This window comes from Loxodonta africana, chromosome 1, assembly GCF_030014295.1.
Source record: "Loxodonta africana isolate mLoxAfr1 chromosome 1, mLoxAfr1.hap2, whole genome shotgun sequence".
NCBI classification, from domain to species: Eukaryota; Metazoa; Chordata; class Mammalia; order Proboscidea; family Elephantidae; genus Loxodonta; species Loxodonta africana.
In genome coordinates this window covers 28,776,000-28,795,050 of record NC_087342.1, presented here as the reverse complement: position 1 = coordinate 28,795,050, position 19,051 = coordinate 28,776,000, and the positions used below count along the sequence as shown (strand labels likewise).

At 45.1% G+C, this 19,051-nt stretch overlaps 1 protein-coding gene across 1 annotated transcript in view; it reads right to left on the bottom strand.

Annotated features, from left to right (window-relative positions):
* The window catches only part of DGKG (diacylglycerol kinase gamma), a 200,747-nt gene that overhangs the window by 148,362 nt on the left and 33,334 nt on the right, over positions 1 to 19,051 (bottom strand). Inside the window, exons 3-8 of the mRNA XM_023551564.2 lie at positions 18,070 to 18,235; positions 17,452 to 17,514; positions 9,954 to 10,124; positions 6,172 to 6,221; positions 1,936 to 2,010; positions 887 to 1,009 (exon numbers count right to left, since the gene is read on the bottom strand). Coding sequence (XP_023407332.1) covers positions 887 to 1,009; positions 1,936 to 2,010; positions 6,172 to 6,221; positions 9,954 to 10,124; positions 17,452 to 17,514; positions 18,070 to 18,235 — 648 coding nt within the window. The remainder of the gene's footprint in view (positions 1 to 886; positions 1,010 to 1,935; positions 2,011 to 6,171; positions 6,222 to 9,953; positions 10,125 to 17,451; positions 17,515 to 18,069; positions 18,236 to 19,051) is intronic.

The window sequence follows — 19,051 nt, the reverse complement described above, 5'->3', positions numbered from 1 at the left end:
CAGATGCTAGGCATTATATGAGCACTGATTTCAAGTTAAGCTTTACATGTGTCCCCTCTCTGATCAAATGGGTAGATTTCCCTAACACGTTCGGAACTTTCCTTTGGGCCTTTGGTCAAGCCGCAAACACTCTCTTCTACCATCTTCTACCAGGCATCCTTGACAGCCAGATCAAACATCCTCCTAGGATCCCTCCATCTGATCTTTATTCTCAAGAGTGAGATATCAAAATCACACACATCCTTCAGGGCCAGGTTGACACCCTCGAAGGTTCCTTCCTGCTGGGCTTCACTCCCAAGCGTGGAGTGTTAGAAAGTGTAGCATCTTGGGAGTCAGGTACAAATCCTGGCTCCTCCTTTTGCTCTTTATGCATAGAACCTCAGTTTCCCATCTGTATAAACTGGGGTAAAAATACCTACCTATCTGGTGGTTTTGATTATCAAACAAGATACCATTCATGAAAGTCTCCCACAAAAGACTAATCTTCCTTCCTCCTTTCCTTCTTTCACCAACTCTCTTAGCATTTTTAAACCTAACTTGTGGGAAAGATAGAATTCTTCCTTGAAGTTTTTTGCCCTTTGCTGGTCAAATATAAGCTTCTTGAGGGCAAATCCTGAATCTCTGTGTCCCTTTATAACACTTATAACAGTAACTTTTCTTTAGTAATAATTTAGTAAATGTCTATTGAATGAATGAGTATATTTCAGACACCAAAAGGCGGTAAGCAATGACAAGAGAGGGGACTTTCCAGCTGGCCTAGAGTACGTGGTGTCTCCATTGGGAAGTCCAGGGTAGAAGCCAAGGCTATGTGTAGATATTGACTTCCACATGGAGCCTGAAGTACCTGTAAGGCAAGAGATCTCTGAACTCAAACTCACTGACTTACAGAGTCATCCATCCCCAGGAGGACCAGCAATGGGATGGTGGTCATTCCTCCGTGGACCCATTCCTTTAGAGACACAAAGCCGTCCTGGTCATAGTCCATCCCTTGCAACATCTCCTTCAAGATCTGTGGAATCCAAAGAGCAACAACTGTCTCTTTTCATCTTTGAATTTTCTGTCCCCCTCTGCCCTCTCTTTGTCTTTCATCCTGAATTATGTGTTTTGTGTTTTGCACCTTTCTCCTCTGATTCTGAGTGAACGAGAGTCAACAAGAACAATAGGGGAGCAGACTAGGATTCAGGAAGCCAACATTCTGGGTGTGGCTGTGCCTCAACCTGACTGTGTGGCCTTGGGGAAGCCATCCCAATTCTTTGGGTTCTGGTTTGCTCATCTGTAAAATGGAAATGATACTGCTATGTTTGCAGTATTGAAGTCAGGATTAGAGAAAATGTACATAAAATTTCTAATACAATGCCCTATACCTAGGAGCCCTAATATGTAATTATTATTATTACCATATTTTTATGCAAATAACACGCTGCTTGTACATTAGTTTGCCAACTGTTCCTTCCTCCCTTGAGGTATTTTTGTAAGCACTGCTATGCCAATTTTTTTTTTTTTTTTACTTATTGCTGTAAAAAATTAGCATAGCATGCTTAGGAAAATACCTCACGGGAGGGGGGTGGAGGGAGGGCATGGCTGGCAAACAAACGTAGAAGTCATGCATTATCTGTGTAAAAATACAGTACTAGTATTATCTGGTTATTTCTATCTTTAAATTCTCTGACCTATAAATTCCTGTTATAAAAATTTAGCTCTGGAAAAAAAGTTAGGGGAATTAATAGTTCAATTATGCCTACACTCTTCCTGCTGCCTGCAATTTTTCCTATCCAAGAAGTGGGCGGTCAAGGCATAAGACCCCAGAGAAGCTGCTTGTAGGAAGATAGGTCTGGGAAAGCCTGCACAGTAAACGCTGGCATTCAAGTCCAGAAGACGTGCCAACCTCATGTTGGTTGCTCACTTGGAAGTCACCCCATGCTTATGGACACTTACAGGTCTTAGCTCCGTGGGATCCCATTCCAGGTACTGGGCAATGTGCAGCATTTGGTTGACAATGCGATCCATCTCCTGGAAAACAACAGGGAGAGAAACCAACTGAAGGTGTGTTTTTGAGAACAAGACTCAAAATCAAACCCAACGGAAACACAAGCAGGGCTGAGCGAGAAGCAGATGGTGCCATACATCATCGTTTCACTAGGAGTTCACCATTTGTTCCCAGGCACTTTGCTTCTGCCTTGACTACAAAGCTTAGTGGAGAGAGGTGCTCACAAGAAGCATGGACAAGCCAGAGTTATATGGAAAGCCCACTGAACAATGATCTCCTTGCCCTTATTCTGTCCCTGGACTTCGAGAATATAGAAAGAAGACTCCTGGTTTCTCTTTCACTGTGTTCGTAGTACTCACAAATACTTACAAACCAAGGCAGGCCTCTCCTTACCCTTCATATCAGTCCTCATCCCCACAGCTTTAGCAACATGGGATCTATTTATACCCCTTGGGTGCCAGTTTCAGCTGGATGAAGGGCTGCTGTATTGGTTCTAGCTCAGGCACTATGATTCAGATTTATTTTGGCATCTTACCTATTTCCTTTGTCCTGTGGTCCAACCCTGGGCCCAGGACTCCACGAGTAGGAAATTTGTGAGGAGTATATCTGCCTGATGAGAGCCTTTGGTACCAAGGCCAGGCTCCATATAAAACCTCGTAGAATTGATGGATGCTAACATGTCTTTTTTTTTTTTTTTAACATGTCAGCACATGGAGAGCCCCACTGAAACATGTCTGGGTCTGGGCTTAGAAGGCATTTAGTGTCGAAGTGAGCATCTCTTGGGTACCATCTAAGATGTTTATAGTAAGGATGTTTTGATAACACATTGGTGGACTAAAGATAGGCTTAAAATTGTTACCTCCACCAGGTTGAGTGTTGGGTCAAAACAAGCAAGGTAAAACCCAACAGAGTAAAATCAAACAAAAATTATTTCATTTAAATTAAAAAATAATCCACTGCAAAATTGCAGGATGGAGCAATAGATGGGGAGAAGGACGTAGGGAGAAAGGTAGGGACAGGGCTTGGCACTTGGCAGAAGTTCCAATGCAAAAATAGCTGGGGAACTTCATTGGGTCTACGACTCAATGAGAAAGCAATGTGATTCAGGAGCCAAGAATTAGACTCGGCCCAGGGCTGTGTAAATACAAGCAGAGTGGGCAGATTTTAGGGAGAACCAATTCTCCTGATGTCTACCCTTGTCATTTGAATGCTTAAAGAGTCATGGAGCAATGGGTTCAGTTCTGTGCCATATTTTAAGAAGGGCATTGACAAACTGGAGCTTGTCCAGAGTCCATATTTAAGTCAAGCCTTATGAGAAACAGTGTAGGAACTGAGAAGTTTTAGCAGGGAGAAGATTTTAGGGGACATGGGACAGCACCTTTAAATATCTGATTGCCTATTGTGTAGAACTGGTTTTCAACTTGTCCTGATCAACAACAGAGGAGAGAACTACGCAGATGGATGGAGGGAAGGGAGGAGTTGAGTGTTGGCCTATTTTGGTCACTCTACCGGTTTTGGGAAGAGAGAGAGAACAGCAAAAGCAGGTTTTGTGTTGAAAATCACGCTGGCAGACCGAAGGGGCCTGAATGCAGGAAGGAAGCACTTTCTAACAGTTATCCACAGTAGCGGAATGGCTGTCTTAAGGTAGTGATTAGCTAACCCTGGCAACATTCAAAAAAGAGACTGGGAGTCTATTTGCTGGGGATTCCAGGTGGAAGTTAAATCTGATAACTCTTGTGAGCCTCGCTTCAGTCCACCAACCTCACCTTTAAAATATATCCAGAATTTAACCACTTCTTACCACTTCCAGTGCTTCTACTCTGGCGCAAGTTACCATCACATATTGCCTTGATCGTTTCAAAAGCCTCCTGACTGGTTTCCCTGCTCACATTCCTACAGTCTATTCTCAACACAAGTTAAGTTGACTGCGCCACTCCTCTGCTCAAAATTTCCAAAGGTTCCCCATTTCTCCAGAGTAAAAGGCAAACCCTTTCAATCACCTTACAGGCCTGATATGCTCTGCAAACTGCCCTGCGCCATTACTTCTCTGATCTCATAGCCATCACTCACTCTGATTGCGTCTGTTCGGTCATTCCACCAGTCCCCCTGGCCTCCTAGTCAATCCTCCAACATACCTGCAGCCCCTCAGGACCTTTGCACTGGCTGTTCCCTCTGCCTGGAAGGCTTTCCCCTAGATAACCCCAAGACTCACTCCTTCGCCTCCTTCAAGTCTCAGTTGAGATGTGAATTCCTCAGGGCACCCTTCATTGACTACCCTATGATAACACTGCAGCTCCCTCCAACACTTCCTTTTCCTCCTTTAGCATCCTCCTCAGCAGACGTCTCTACCTTGCACACATTTACTTACGTATGTTACCATGTCTGTGCTTGCGCTAGAAGGAAAGCTTCATGAGGGTGTGGGTTTCTGCCAGTGGCTTCACTGATGTATCCCCAGTGCTTAGAATAGTGCCTGACAGCACAGTCATGGTAGCTCCATAGACACAGCCAAACTCCCTGAGGGACCAAATTGCTGGGCTGAGGGCTGTGGGGACCATGATCTTGGGGGAATATCTAGCTCAATTGGCATAACATCATTTATAAAGAATATGTTCTACATTCTACTTTGGTGAGTAGCGCTTGGGGTCTTAAAAGCCTGCGAGTGGCCATCTAGGACACTCCACTGGTCTCACCCCTTCAGGAGCAAGGAAGAATGAAGAAAACTAAAGATACAAGGGAAAGATTAGTCCAAAGGGCTAATGGACAACATCTACCACGGCCTGCACCAGACTGAGTCCAGTACAACTAGATGGTGCCCAGCTACCACCACTGACTGCTCTGACAGGGATCACAATAGAGCGTATCAGACAAAGCTGGAGAAAAATGTAGAACATAATTCTAACTCGAAAAGAAAGACCAGACTTGCTGGCCTGACAGAGACTGGAGAAACCCTTAGAGTATGGCCCCAGGACACTCTTTTAGCTCAGTAATGAGGTCACTCCTGAGGTTCACCCTTCAGCCAAAGATTGAACAGGCCCATAAAACAAAACAAGGCTAAAGGGGCACACCAGCTCGGGGCAGGGACTGGAAGGCAGGAGGGAACAGGAAAGCTGGTAACAGGGAACCCAGGGTTGAGAAGGAAGAGTGTTGACATGTCATGGGGTTGTTCACCAATGTCATAGAACAATGTGTGTAGTAACTGTTTGATAAGAAACTAGTTTGTTCTGTAAAACTTCATCGAAAGTACAATAAAATAAAAAAAAAAAAAGGAATAGTGCTTGACATATGGTAAAAAAAAAAATATATATATATATATGGTAGACAATAAATATGTGTTGACCAAATGCTTGAAAGTCTAGGATTCTCTGGTTGTCCCCTAGCATGACCCAACCCACAGTTTTGCAGTGTGGTGGTAGAATTTCCACAGAGGCGCCCTGCCCTTTAGAGGGCCTTGGGATGGTCCAGTTCATCTAGTGGGTTTGTTCCCTTTCTTCCTTCCTTCTATTCTGACTCAGCCCCATCCACCTTGACCTCAGAGCTTTCCCATTGATAGATCCCATCTCCAACATGGCCAGCCATGAGTCAGAGCCTGTCTGATCCTATTTTTTTTCCTCTCTGCCTTCTTCCTTTTCCATCTTTCTTCCTACTCCATGATCCTGACCTATCCTGCCTCTTCCTGAGGAGCAGTGGAGTCTTAGGCTTTCCCAGGGGCAATGGAATTAAGTGCTCAGAGAAGACTTACCAGACACCCAGTGCTAGTGCCCTGAGCTATGAGAGGAAGCCAAGAGTGACGCCAAAGCATTTCAGCAGTAACCTTCTTTCTCTTGCCCTGGTCTTGCTGCTCCCCTATCCGCCTCCCCTCTACCCTCAGGCTCCAGCAGGAAACTGCAGACAAGTTCTGAACAGATTGTGAAGGTAAACTAGGTGAAATGCTAAAGCATCTCCCCATTCTGACATTTTAAGACCCCAGGCTTCTGGAACAAAAAGGCAAGTTAGAGTTGACTCTCCTCAAGGCTGGGTCTTCGGAAGTAGAAGGTGAGAAATTTATTCAGATTTCTGCAGCCCTTATTGGGACGTTTCTATTCCTGTAAAGATGGAACTGAGAGTTTTCAGATTCTTCCTCCACCTGCTTCCCGCTCACCCCGCCTCTCTTAGATCCAGGAGGGATATTTGGAAATAAAGCTTACCGCTTGGTCCAGGAGACCGTTCTCGTCCGAATCATAGAGACGGAACATGACTGCAAGAAACAGAGGAAGTGAGGCCTGAGGGGTCTTCCAGGAACCGCGACAGGCTGAGGTTTTGATGCTGCCAAGCACATAGATCAGTTCTGGCCACTAGTTCACCCACCCTCCGAGGTTCAGAGTCTGACTTCCTTACAGAGGGGGTGGGAAGAAAGAGAAGCAAGCCATCTGGCTCCCAGGACTGTCTAAGCAATGACTGTGGCTGATGAGATCCAGGCCTCGAGTGTGAATTCCTGTACAGAACTCACACCTCTCAGGGTCACTGGGCCACACTCAAAGCAAACGCCCATGGGTGGGGGCAGAGGCACCAGAAACGCACATGGGTCACTGCCTCTGCTGCACGTGGAAAGAGCACAGGCTGTGAAGTCAGGCAGACCTGGGTTCAAAGCCCGGCCCTCCCTGACCACCCCTGGGTGTCAAACGAGCCATTTAACTTTAGACTCAGTTTCCTCATCTGTAAAATGGAGATTATAATAGTTTCCTTCTCTTTGGGTTGTTATGAGAACTAACATGTAAATGATACGCCATGCCTGCAGTGATTGGAATGTAGAAAGCACTCAACGTGTATAAATAGCATTTAATATGCACCAGATGCTCTTTTAAGTACTTTATTGTTATTACTGATTTAGTCCTCAATAATGCTATGTGATAGTTACTATCATAACCAAAACCAAAAAACCAAACCCGTTGCTTTCGAGTCAATTCCCAATCTCAGTGACTCTATGGGACAGAGTAGACCTGCCCCATTGGGTTTCCAAGCAGCGGTTGGTGGATTTGAACTGCTGACCTTTTGGTTAGCAGCCAATTTCTTAACCACTATATTACTAGGGCTCCTAGTTACTATCAAAGGAGCTTTTATATCTCCTTTTATAAAATTTTTTTTTTGACATTTTTTTTTATAAAATGTCGATACGCTCTTCAGAACTTGCTCTACCACGTTCTAGATGCAGGAAAGTAGCGTAGGATAAAGAAAGTCTGGGAGAGAAATTGGGGCAAAGGATTAAATGTTCACTTAAGGGACCTGGAAACCTGCATTTTGTTCAACTAAAAGGTAGAGATCCTGTCGGTGGTCTCAGCAGTGAGCAGGGAGGGAAGCAGAGCTAAACATTTCTTTGTTTTTCTCCTATCTTTTGAAACCCTTCATCAGGCCCGTACTCTCTGTGGAGACACCTGGTGGATCCTTTCCTGATACAACCCCTGCGGGTCTCTCAGCCCATACCCAAATGATCATGCTACTCTGGCTAAGCTGCCCTTGTGTCCTCGTTTCTTTCTAAATGTTTTAATGTTTCTGTACCTTGTATTTGTCCAGTGGTACACTCCTGGCTGGAGTATAAGTTCTTTAAAAGGAGGGTCATGGTCTTTTGACTCTTCTTGACTCTGCAGAATGTCTAGGTCAGAGGCCCTAACAGACTAGAGCATTGCTCTAGGATGCTGGGTCTAGGCAACTCTGCGACACTGAGCTCTCTTTGGTCCACAGAGGCACCCTGCCCTTCAGATGGCCTTGGGATGGTCCAGTTCATCTAGTGGGCTTGTTCCCTTCCTTCCTTGAATGAGGAGCAGAACTAGAAAGGCCTGGGTCACCATCCTATGTTTTAGCAGCAAGACCTTGGGCAAGCCATTTAATCTTTCTGAGTTTCTGTTTCTTTCCATGTAAAATGAGAATAATCACATCACCCTTCTAGGACTGTTGTGAGGTTAAAATGAAGTAATGCGTGCAAAGTGCTCAGTATATATGAGGTGTTCATTCATGGGACCTATCATTGTTATTGCATGGGCAACAGGTGGGATTTTAGACCATTCTTGGCCAAAAGGTACATGTTTGGTTTTGAAGGAGAAGATCCTAACTTGTTTTCAATTGTTAAAACTAGGGCAGGATTTGGATTGATTTGGCTGGATAAAAAACTAACCAAAATGAAAACTCTACAGGTCACACAACCAAGTTTCTGTAACAAAAAATTGCAAGGGGAAAAAAAAAAGAATTAAGCAAAAGATGGAGGGGTAACTAATAGATTAAAAGAAACTGAAGAGCCCTAATAACTACTGACAATGTATGGACCTTACTTGGATCCTGATTCAAACAATTAAAAAATACATAAGATAATTGGGAAAATGTGGATACTAATTGAGTATTTGATAACAGTAAGCAATCATGTTCTAAGATGTGATAATAAGGCTGTGGTTATATTTAAGACAAAGAGTCTGTGTATTTTAGGGATATATACTAAAATATTTACAGAGTAAATTATACGATGCCTGGATTTTGCTTTCAAGTAATCTGGGGCAGAGGGGATGGGTGGGGGTATAAATAAAACAAGATTGGCCATGAGTTGATAATTGTTGAAGCCAGGTGATGGTACACGGAATTTCATTATACCGTTTATTTTATGTTCAAAATTTTCTATAATAAAAAGTAAAAAAAAAAAAAAATTCTTTTTATTGCCATAACAAGACTGAGTCTGAGACTCACTGATGTGAACAATTTACCACACTTTCTCTCTGGAAGTTATTAACAAATATGATGCCTAAAACTCAAATTGTGGCTAAATGTTGGAAATAATTTGAGATTTCAGTTTTAACATGAGCCAGAAGAAACAGAAGTTCGCTACATTTCTACCAAATCAGCACTAAAGTCTTACAGTTGTTAACACCTGAAATCTATGAGCGAAGCTTTAAGCTCAGCTATTGAGTGAAGGGTTTCATTCTGTTTTTGGCAAGAGTTAACCTTTGCCTGCCCTTCCTTGCTAATGTTTATGTTTTGTTCACTGGTCCTATTATTTACGAGAACTTTGCCTTTGCCATAATGTATATGTTTTTAAGTTCCCAAGAGAAGCAAAGACAGTACATCTTGTTTAAAAAGGCTGTGTCATCTCCTGTTTCAACAAGTTTGCCTGTAGGCTGACAGAGGCCACCTAACCCATGCCTGGAGGGAGCCATCTACAAGACTGCTGGCTGTTTCAGTGGCTGTAGACGCTCCTTTCCATCATCAGCTATTGCTTTTTCCCTGAAGACGTGTTTTTGAAACTAGTTTTAGTAGTGCCGTGAGACCAAGCTCAGTTCCCTCAATGAAGCAACTAGTCTTCTCTCTCTAGAGGTTGAAGATCTTGGAGTGTGGGCAGGGTGGAAAAACAATGTGGAGGTTAACCAGGTCTCAAGAAAAACTAATTCCTCATAGTTAAAGATTTGCTTAGGCAGGAGCCCTGGTGGCACAGTGGTTAAGAGCTCAGCTGCTAACCAAAAGGCTGGCAATTTGAATCCACCAGCCTTTCCTTGAAAACCCTATGGGGCACTTCTACTCTGTCCTATAGGGTTGCTATGAACAGAATCAACTCTACAGCAACAGGTTTTTGTTTCTTGGTCGGGCATGGACAGAGGTTGAATATGTTTCTTCGGAAAATTTACTGAGAGGAGGCAACAACTCTTTGATTGGAGGCTTCCAGGAAGTCCTGTCAGCAAAGGTAGGGAGTCTTGACCACTTGCAGAGACCCAAGGGGCTCTCAGTGCCAAGGCGTCAGAGGTCTTGCCGATACTACGCACAGCTGGAACCGTGTCCCAGGGTGGATTCTAGGAAATGTTACCACATCACTGCTGGTGACAGAACTGGAAAATCTCCCCCAAGGAGTCCTACCCATGACGCCAGACCAGTCTACAGGATGTTTAGGAATGGTGGACATGACTCTGGGTCTTCCTGTAGAAAAATACTGAAGCCCCTTGACAGGGCAAGAGCTTACATTCGAGCTTATCCTGAGGCCTCCCGGTCTCCAGCAGGGACAGATAACACACGACATCCTTCAGGTACACTATGGGGGATTGTGAGCCTGGAGGCTGAGCAGCTGGTACTCCCAGTGGGGTCGTGGCCATTGGGTCTTTCGTTGGGACTTGCTTCTCGGTCATCTTTGATTCTGCCATAGACAAAAGGACAGCATCCAAGGACGTGTGATGTTTAGCAAACATTAAACCTCCTTTGTTGCCCCATCCTCTTCATGACTAATTATGACAGCTTTAAACCAAAACCAAACTCTCTGCCATTGAGTCAATTGCAACTCATAGCGACCCTATAGAACAGAGTAGGACTGCCCCCATAGAGTTTCCAAGGAGCACCTGGTGGATTCAAGCTGCCAACCTTTTGGTTAGCAGGCGTAACAGTTAACCACTAAGCCACCAGGTTTGGTTACCTCCAAAAAAAACAAAACCCTTTGCCGTCGAGTCAATTCCAACTCATAGCAACCCTATAGGACAAGGCAGAACTGCCCCACAGGGTTTCTAAGGAGTGGCTGGTGGATTCCAACTGCCGACTTTCTGGTTGGTTATCTAGAGATGATCAAATCAATGATTTTAGAAATCCAGTTCATGGAATGCATACTCTCTGAATGGACCCACATATGACCCTTTTAAGAGTTTATTTCCTTGTAGGAAATTCACCTATACTCTGAATTTTCAGAAAGTATGGTAGTGATTCTTGTTTTTTTTTCTTTTTTTTTAGTGATTCTTAGTAATATCAATAGCCAACAGTCAAATGTCATTTGGTCTACTGTTTTTGGGACACATTTAACTTGTAGAAGAAATTTTGGCTGGGGTAATGAGAAATCATAAATGACCAAGAGTTCATGATATACTCTCTCACAACTTCTCAAATACATTTAAAGACAAATAAAAAGATAAACGTTCAAAATAGGAAACTGGAATTGACAATCAACTCATTTCCAGAGATTAGGAAGAATCTTGACTAACCGCAAGCTAATCAATTGAACTTAAAAAAAAATGCAGAAAGTGGCTTATCATGCCACAGACATTGAGTAAGTTTTCCTTTTGAAGTTTTCCTTCTCACAGATAGAAAAACTCTCTAGGTCTTGTCCATACTGCTTGTCCTCTTGTTCAGAAATGTAAGGTCTATCAAACCAAAAAACCAAACCAGTTGCTGTCGAGTTGATTATGACTCATGGTGACCCCATGTGTGCAGAGTAGAACAGTGCTCCACCGGGTTTTCAAGGCTGCGATTTTTCAGAAGCATGTATATCGCCAGGCTTTTCTTCCGAGGTGCCACTGAGTGGGCTCTAACTGGCAACCTTCCATTTAGTGGTTGAGTGCTGAACCGTTTAGGCCACCTAGGGACGCTTACAGGGTCCATACGAACCAAGAAACTGAGCACTTACACTCTCCTTTGTGAATTCTACTTTTTTTGAGGCACTGTGGGTGCTTTCTCTCTTTCCCAGCCTCTTTACCTCTATATCCATCAAAAATAGTCTTTTTTTTTTATTGTGCTTTCGATGAAGGTTTATAGAACAAACTAGTTTCTCATTAAACAATACACATATTGTTTTGTGACATTGGTTCCTAACCCCGCAACATGTCAACACTCTCCCCTTCTTGACCTTGGGTTCCCCGTTACCAGCTTTCCTGTCTCCTCCTGCTCTCTCCTCCTTGCCCCTGGGCTGGTATGTCCCTTTAGTCTCATTTTGTTTCATGGGCCTGTCTAATCTTTGGCTGAAGGGTGAACCTCAGGAATGACTTCAGTACTGATTTAAAAGGGTGTCCAGGGGCCATACTCTCAGGGTCTCTCCAGTCTCTGTCAGGCTAGAAAGTTTGGTCTTTTTTTGTGAGTTAGAATTTTGTTCTACATTTTTCTCCAGCTCTGTCTGGGACCCTCTGTCGTGATCCTTGTCAGAGCAGTCGGTGGTTATAGCTGGGCACCATCTAGTTGTACTGGACTCCGTCTGGTGGAGGCTGTGGTAAATGTGGTCCATTAGCCCTTTGGACTGATCTTTCCCTTTGGTTTTCAGAAGCAGTCTCTTAAAATCCAAAAGAAGTGTGAAATTCACAGAAAACAACTAAGCCAGGAGTAAAAGGAAGACTGGCAGCGGAAAATCTAACTTAGGTGTTTTAATACTAACAAGTAACAGAGCTAGAGGCGTGGGCAGAGGTGGGAGGCAGCCCTAAGAGTAACACCTGCCAGGCAAGGTCATGTTACCAGCACGGTCTCTCTTTAGAGTACCAAAGGGCCAAGCAGAGGGAGTGAACATTCTGTCTCAGGCCAGAAGAGCTATGCTTGAGGAAAGCCTGCCAGTCCCTAGGGGTTAGACTATGGATCTGAGAAAGGAGTTAACCATTATACAGACGGACAACGGGCAAGACCAAAGGCCATGACGCACTGTTGAAAAAACCGTTGCCGTTGAGCCAATTCCAACTCATAGCGACCCTATAGGACAGAGTAGAACGGCCCCACAGGGTTTCCAAAGAGCTGCTGGTGGATTGGAACTGCCAACCTTTTGGTTATCAGCCATAGCTCTTAACCACTGCACCACCAGGGCTCCACATATGTTGGAATGGGCCCCGTGAAAAGACCAAGGTGGAGCCTGTGAAACAGAGCGGCAGAACCAGGAAAGGAAGCTTCATTCTGCACTCTGAGAGGAACAGGTCTCTGAATGTTATTTCCTGCTGGAATGAGACCTCAGTGGGTTGCCAGAAAATATAACCTCTATTAAACAGGAGCAGAAAGCCTCAAGGGTGAGTAAGCCAAGATGACAATACAGCGGGATGAAGAAAAAACAGGCTGGTGAGACAGAGGAGGACTGTAATGAAACTCCATATGCAACAGAAGCATTAAAAATCCTCCCTGGAGGGAAAATTGGAGCCCCGCCGGGGCAGTAGGTGAGAGCTCGGCTGCTAACCAAGAGGCCAGGAGTTCGAATCCACCGACCACTCCTTGGAAACCCTCTGGGACAGTTCAACTCTGTCCTATAGGGTTGCTATGAGTTGGAATCGACTTGATGACAAAGGTTTTTTTTGGAGGAAAAATTGCGGTAAAACAAGTTAGTGATATAGAAGGCACAGGCGAGAAGTCTTTGTACTGGGTATTCCATTTTTCCCCAGGTTACCGCTATCAAAGAAAGAAAGAAACAAACAAAAAAATCAGTTGCTGTCGTCACTTCCAACTCATGGCAACCCTGTGTGTGTCAAGAGTAGAACTGTGCTCCATAGGGTTTTCAAGGCTGTGACTTTTCAGAAGCAGATTGCCAGACCTTTCTTCTGAGGTGCCTCTGGGTAGATTTGAACCGTCAATCTTTTCAGTTAGTAGCCCAGTGCTTAACCATTTGAGCCACCCAGGGACTCCAGTTACTGCCATATCCTCAGATTATTCATCCAATGGAACACTATTACAGTGACTTCTGCTTTAGCTGAAACGGAGTCACAGGGACCAGATTACCCTCCCAACTGAAACAACTAAAAAATTGGACAAAACAACATGAAAAAACAGTTCACAAGACATTGAACATCAGGACCGCCAAACAGTGATCTCTGAGAGACAGGAGACAACTGAGGTGATCCCTGCCTTTGCCACATCTCACTGTCTGAAAAGAGTTTCTAGGCTGCAGAACAGGGAGGCGGAACCCAGCACAAGCCTGTGAGTCTCTTTGAGTTGAGGAGACGGAGGTGGGAGTCCAGGGAGCCCACAGAGGCTAGCTTCACAGAGCAGAGCTGCACAGAGGAGCGAACTCCAGAGACCTTCAAAATATCCCTGCGGAGTAATGAGCAGAGAGTCCCCCTCAAGTATTCAGCTGAAGTATCTATCTCTCCAGCTGAAAAACTCATAAAAACCAAGAGACTGAAGTTCTCACTGTTCATTCCACTCAGTCCTGGGCATTTAGGGAAGGATAAATCCAGCCATGCCTGTGCTGATACTCAGACAATGACAGACTGCTCAGGGCTCTGAGCTGATGTCTGGACTCCATGGAAGCCCCTCTCTGGTGTGATTATGGACACAATCATGTATCCACCTGGTTCTGTAAATGAATAACTTGAAGGGTTGTACTAGATCTGAGCTTGGAGACTCATTTGATAGGTCCTAAACGGGCCATATCAAATGAGAACCTAGTTTCTCCCAGAGGCCTTCTGCTTGGGAAGTAGGAAAAGGCTGGAATTTCCAACAGATGGTCTGATCTCAGGAGACTCCAGGTCTGGACTCTTCCCAGCTGGCAGAGGTCCATCTCTGTGGTGTCAGCCTGGCTCTACCTGCTTGTTTCTGGTGAACAGGTGCATTTAATTAAGACATTTCTGGAAGGTGGCCTTGCAGGAAAAGAGTTTTTTCCTTTATATCTCAAGTCACAAAAGAAGATGAAAAGATGCTACACACCTCCCTGTGCCAACCGACTGCCAGCCTCTCTGTGGTTCCTAAGGCAACCAGATAATTGACCTTTCATGATCTGACCACAAGGGATTGATTTTCTCCATAGAAATGGAGAGCAGTGTATCACAAATCCCTTCTCTAGGAGGAAATCTCTGGAAGTTGCTCTCTCACCTCCAGAACCACATTATCAAAAAACCCATTGCCATCGAGTCAATTCTGACTCATAGTGACCCTACAGGACAGAGTAGAGCTGCCCCACAGGGTTTCCAAGGAGCAGCTGGTAGATTCGAATTGCCGACCTTTTGGTTAGCGGCCGAGCTCTTGACTGCTGCGCCACCAGGGTCCCCCCAGAACCATACAGGTCTTGCAAACAAGCGTAGTAGTCAACTATGTCAATCAACTTTCATTATAATTATTGATTGTCTTTTCTCAAATGTCGCATCACGACAGCATTCCCAGTAAGCCTTTCCTCGGTACTACAGGAACTTCAGTCACTCTAAAAAACCCTGCCCAGACAATCTGGGGCCTCAGGGAACAAACTATCATTTCCCCAAGGTTCCTCTTGAAGTTCTAGATACATTGACTAAGATAATCTCTGGGTAAAGAATTTTGGGCCAGCCCCTTTGCACTGCTGATTTTCTTGTTGTTGTCATTGCTAGGTGCTGTTGAGTTGGTTCTGACTCATAGGGACCCTATGTACAACAGAATGAAACACTTCTGGGTCCTGCACCATCCTCACAATTGTTGCTATGCTTGAGCCCACTGTTGCAGCCACTGGGTCAATCCATCTTGTTAAGGGTCTTCTTCTTTTTCTATGATCCTCTACTCTACCAAGTATGATGCCCGTCTCTAGGGACTGGTCCCTCATAATTTTCTTAGTGGGAGTTTAAAATCTCAAAGCTCCCAGTTTCACCTTTTACTTTCTACCATAAGAACGTTTTATGGCAGAACACCCTTCCTCTATTCCACGTGAGATTTAAGACACATTTATGCCTTAAATCCATTTATGACACCAACGGGTCATGGACCTAGCATGGCTGGGTGAGATGCTGGGCAGGAGGGTGGATGAGCCACACTTCTGTAGAGTCTTGTCCTGATGCTGTCAGGACAGCCATCAGGAAGGCACTGATGCTCTTAATCCTTACTTTTTGGAGGTCCATAAGCAGGCCTGGCATTTGTTAACTTAGGGTCCAGAGGTAAATCTCCTTTCCCCAACAGGCTCTGCTTTCCACCCATATTGAAGTTGTGATCTCCCCAGTCTTTTACTTAAGCACTAAAAAATCCTTCTAGCCATCCTTTTTTTTCTGTGAGTGAAAAAAAAAAAAAAGAAATTAGAGCTACATCTAGTGTCTACCTAAAGACACTCTCTCATCTTAGGTTCCTGTTACAATTGGTTCTCCTCCTTCAGTTACATTCCTTCTTTTAGCTATTCTGTTTTATATCCATTTAAAACCATAATAAAGCTCAGCTTTGTTCTGGAGGTAAGTAGTAACTGAATCAATGATTCGTCATGTGATCAGCTGCATTCTTTACCACTGGGCACAGCCCAAGAGTTGGAATTTGCCTCTCATATCTATAAATCTTTCCCAGATAATGATAATTACAAGACACAAGGTCTGACTCTCTGAGTCTTTGTATGTGAAGCATCAGGAGTACCTTGGGAGATACTCTTCTGGAGAAGAGTCCTTTCACAAGAACAGAATATTCAGCTGACACACTTGGATCCTGAGTGTGCAGGAAGGCTCTGAAGGAGATCTCGTCAGACTCTGATGAGTTAAGAATAGAGTGTACTTCTGGAGAGTGATGTGAATAATACTTGCTAATATTTATTATTTGCTATGTTCCAGACATAATTCTAAGCATTTTTCACATATAGTTCACTTAACATTCTGATATTTTTAGTATCCCATTTTACAGATGAGAAAACTGAGGTACAGAGACATTATTCAAACATGCCCAAGATTATAGGGACAGATAATGGTAGAGCTTGGAGTCAAACCCAGACTCTTGAGCAATGTGCTCTATTGTCTAACCCAACTTGGGTTGATAGTGCCCAGGAAATTTGTACTGGATATGAGAACAATGGTCAAAGAGGCAACCTTCACCAGTTTCCTAAAAGCACCTGGCCTTGGCCTTGGGCCTGTCAATGGCACAGAAGAGTGGCTTCTCATTGATAAATATTTCAGGAAGAATCCACATCTGTCATGGCCCAGGAGGGCCCCCTCTTAGCCAGGCACCATGACAGCAGCCCCATCTGGAGTATATTATCTCTTAAAGCCTCAGCTTCTCATGTGTAAGAAAGTTAGATGAAATATGTAATAAGCAGGTACCTGGAAAATAGTAGGAGCCCTGGTAGTACAGTGGTTAACAGTTCAGCTGCTAATCAAAAATTGGCAGTTCAAATCCACGAGCCGCCCCTTGGAAACCCTATGGGGCAGTTCTATTCTGTCGTGTAGGGTTTCTATGAGTCCGAATCAACTTGAGGGCAATGGGTTTTGGCAACTAGTAGGTCTTGAAAACACTTTTAGCGACTTCCCCCTTGCTCCTCCCACTTATTCAAGCTGGTATACATGTATGTTGTCAGAAGTCAAACAGAGCACACTCTTACCTTCTTGCCCTACCCCTGTCCAGCAATCCACTGGTAGAATCATCTGTTTCTCAGCCCTAGAGCCACCCACCTCTAAACACACACACACACACTATCTCTCACATAGTCATATCCATACTTAAAATCACACTTACATACAAACACACACACATACTCAAACTCACACCCACACTCACCCTCCCCTACCCCTCCATACTTCCTCCTGAGATGGCCCCCCTCTCCGAGCAGGCAGACCTGTTAGAGGTAAACATCTCAAGAGCTGTTCCGAGTCCTGCCCTGCCCCATTTCAGGGAACGCAAAGCAAGAACCTTCACCTAGCCTCAGAGTCCCAGAACATTCTCCTGGCAGGGACCCCAGAGATCAGGGCTCTGGAGGCCTCACAAGGACAAGATCTTCTCAAGGGCTCACAATTAGATGGACACAAAGCTGCTGGTGAGATATTCCCACTTCTCCCTGAGGATGCAGCCCGTTCAACCCTGGTACTCAAAAGACTTACCCGTATCAGGGGCACAGGCCTCGTCTGCTTTGGCAGCATTGTCTGCATTCTGTGTATTGGAATCTGGGGAGCAAAAAGAAGATTTAAAGACCAGCCCATGTCCTCCAGTTTCTTAGGGGGCAGGTAGATCTTCCCATGAGATCTGAGTCACTTGGGTTGTGCCTGTGATTCTGGGATGCTGTCCTATTGAAGATAGCTGTGTCTTCTCCACTCTAGTCCAAGTTCCAGGAAGATGCTGACCATGCCTGGCCCTTCCTCTGATGCTCCCAGGCCAGTCCTAGCCTGGGTACATGAGGTGAATGTGCACCATCATCTATGGACCTTCAGCCTCTGCTGAAGGCTCTCTCCTCGCGGCCAAGTGCCTCCCCTCCCTCCCTCCTACCCTCTGATCCTCAGTGGCAGGGATTATGCCCGTCTGTACTCTTCTTACTGAGAGATTCATCAGACAGGGCCTCCTGTGAAGCCTTGGGAGGAAAAGCATTCTGGTCCTTGGTCTCCATTCCCATCCCTAAAGCAAAGGGAGTTACCATGCTCAGGGGCCCTCTAGGAATGCAGTGTACGCCTGTGGCAAGGGGGTTAGAACTTCCCTTCCATCTTGGGGGAAGCTGGTCTACGTACCTGGGCCATTGACCTCACTGTGGCTGGTCCCCTCCCTTGGGTGGTGAGGGGTCTCCTGTCTGGGCTTCTGGCTGAAGGCTAGGAAGAGGTGCGTGCTCAGTGGCTGAGGAAGGTCCACCTCCAGGTATGCTCTCATGAACAGCTTGAAGACATCGTAGCTAACTGGCTGAGAAGCGACAAAAAGGGAAAGGTCAGTGGAGAAAGGCTAAAGGAACTGAGAGGAGGGAGGGAAGGAAAAGACATCAGGGCGAAGGCAGGTCAGAGGCATGGGGAGGGAAGCAGAAGGACGTGGAGGAAGGGACAGAGCAGGGATGAAAAGGCCAGAGAGGTGACAGAATGACAGGCACAGGGAACAGGCGGCAGGCTTAAGAAAGAGAAAGCACCATGGCTACATGTGAGGGCTTGGCGGGGCACAGACCCAGAGAAGGTTTTTTCAACAAGATATGATGTGGTATAAATTTGGGAAGAAAAGGGGGTGATGGAGAGTGAGCATCGGAGCAGAGATTCTGGCTTCATTCAGGCCCACGTGAGGGTCTTGGCTATAATTAGCAGGGACTAGGTCAGTGCCCTGGAGCCCTGGTGGCCCAGTGGTTGAGAGTTCAGCTGCTAACCAAAAGGTCGACAGTTCGAATCCACCAGCTGCTCCTCGGAAGCCCTATGGGGCAGTTCTACTCTGTCCAACAGGGCCACTATGAGTTGGAATCAACTCGACAGCAACGGGTTTGGTTTTTGGTTAGGTGAGTGCCCTGGAGTTTCAGTTAAGATGAAGAAGGATGTAGTTGAAAACATGGCAGGAAGAAATGGCTCTTCTGTGGTATCTTGGTTTTTCTCTTGTCCCCTGTGTGATGTGTTTCTGAGTACCGAGGTTCAGAAAATAGGAAAAGCCTGGAAGAGAAAAGAAACAGGCTCCATTCCTCATTGTGGAAGAAAGACCAATGAAAATCAGCCAATGAAAACCCTATGGGTCACAATGGTCTGATCT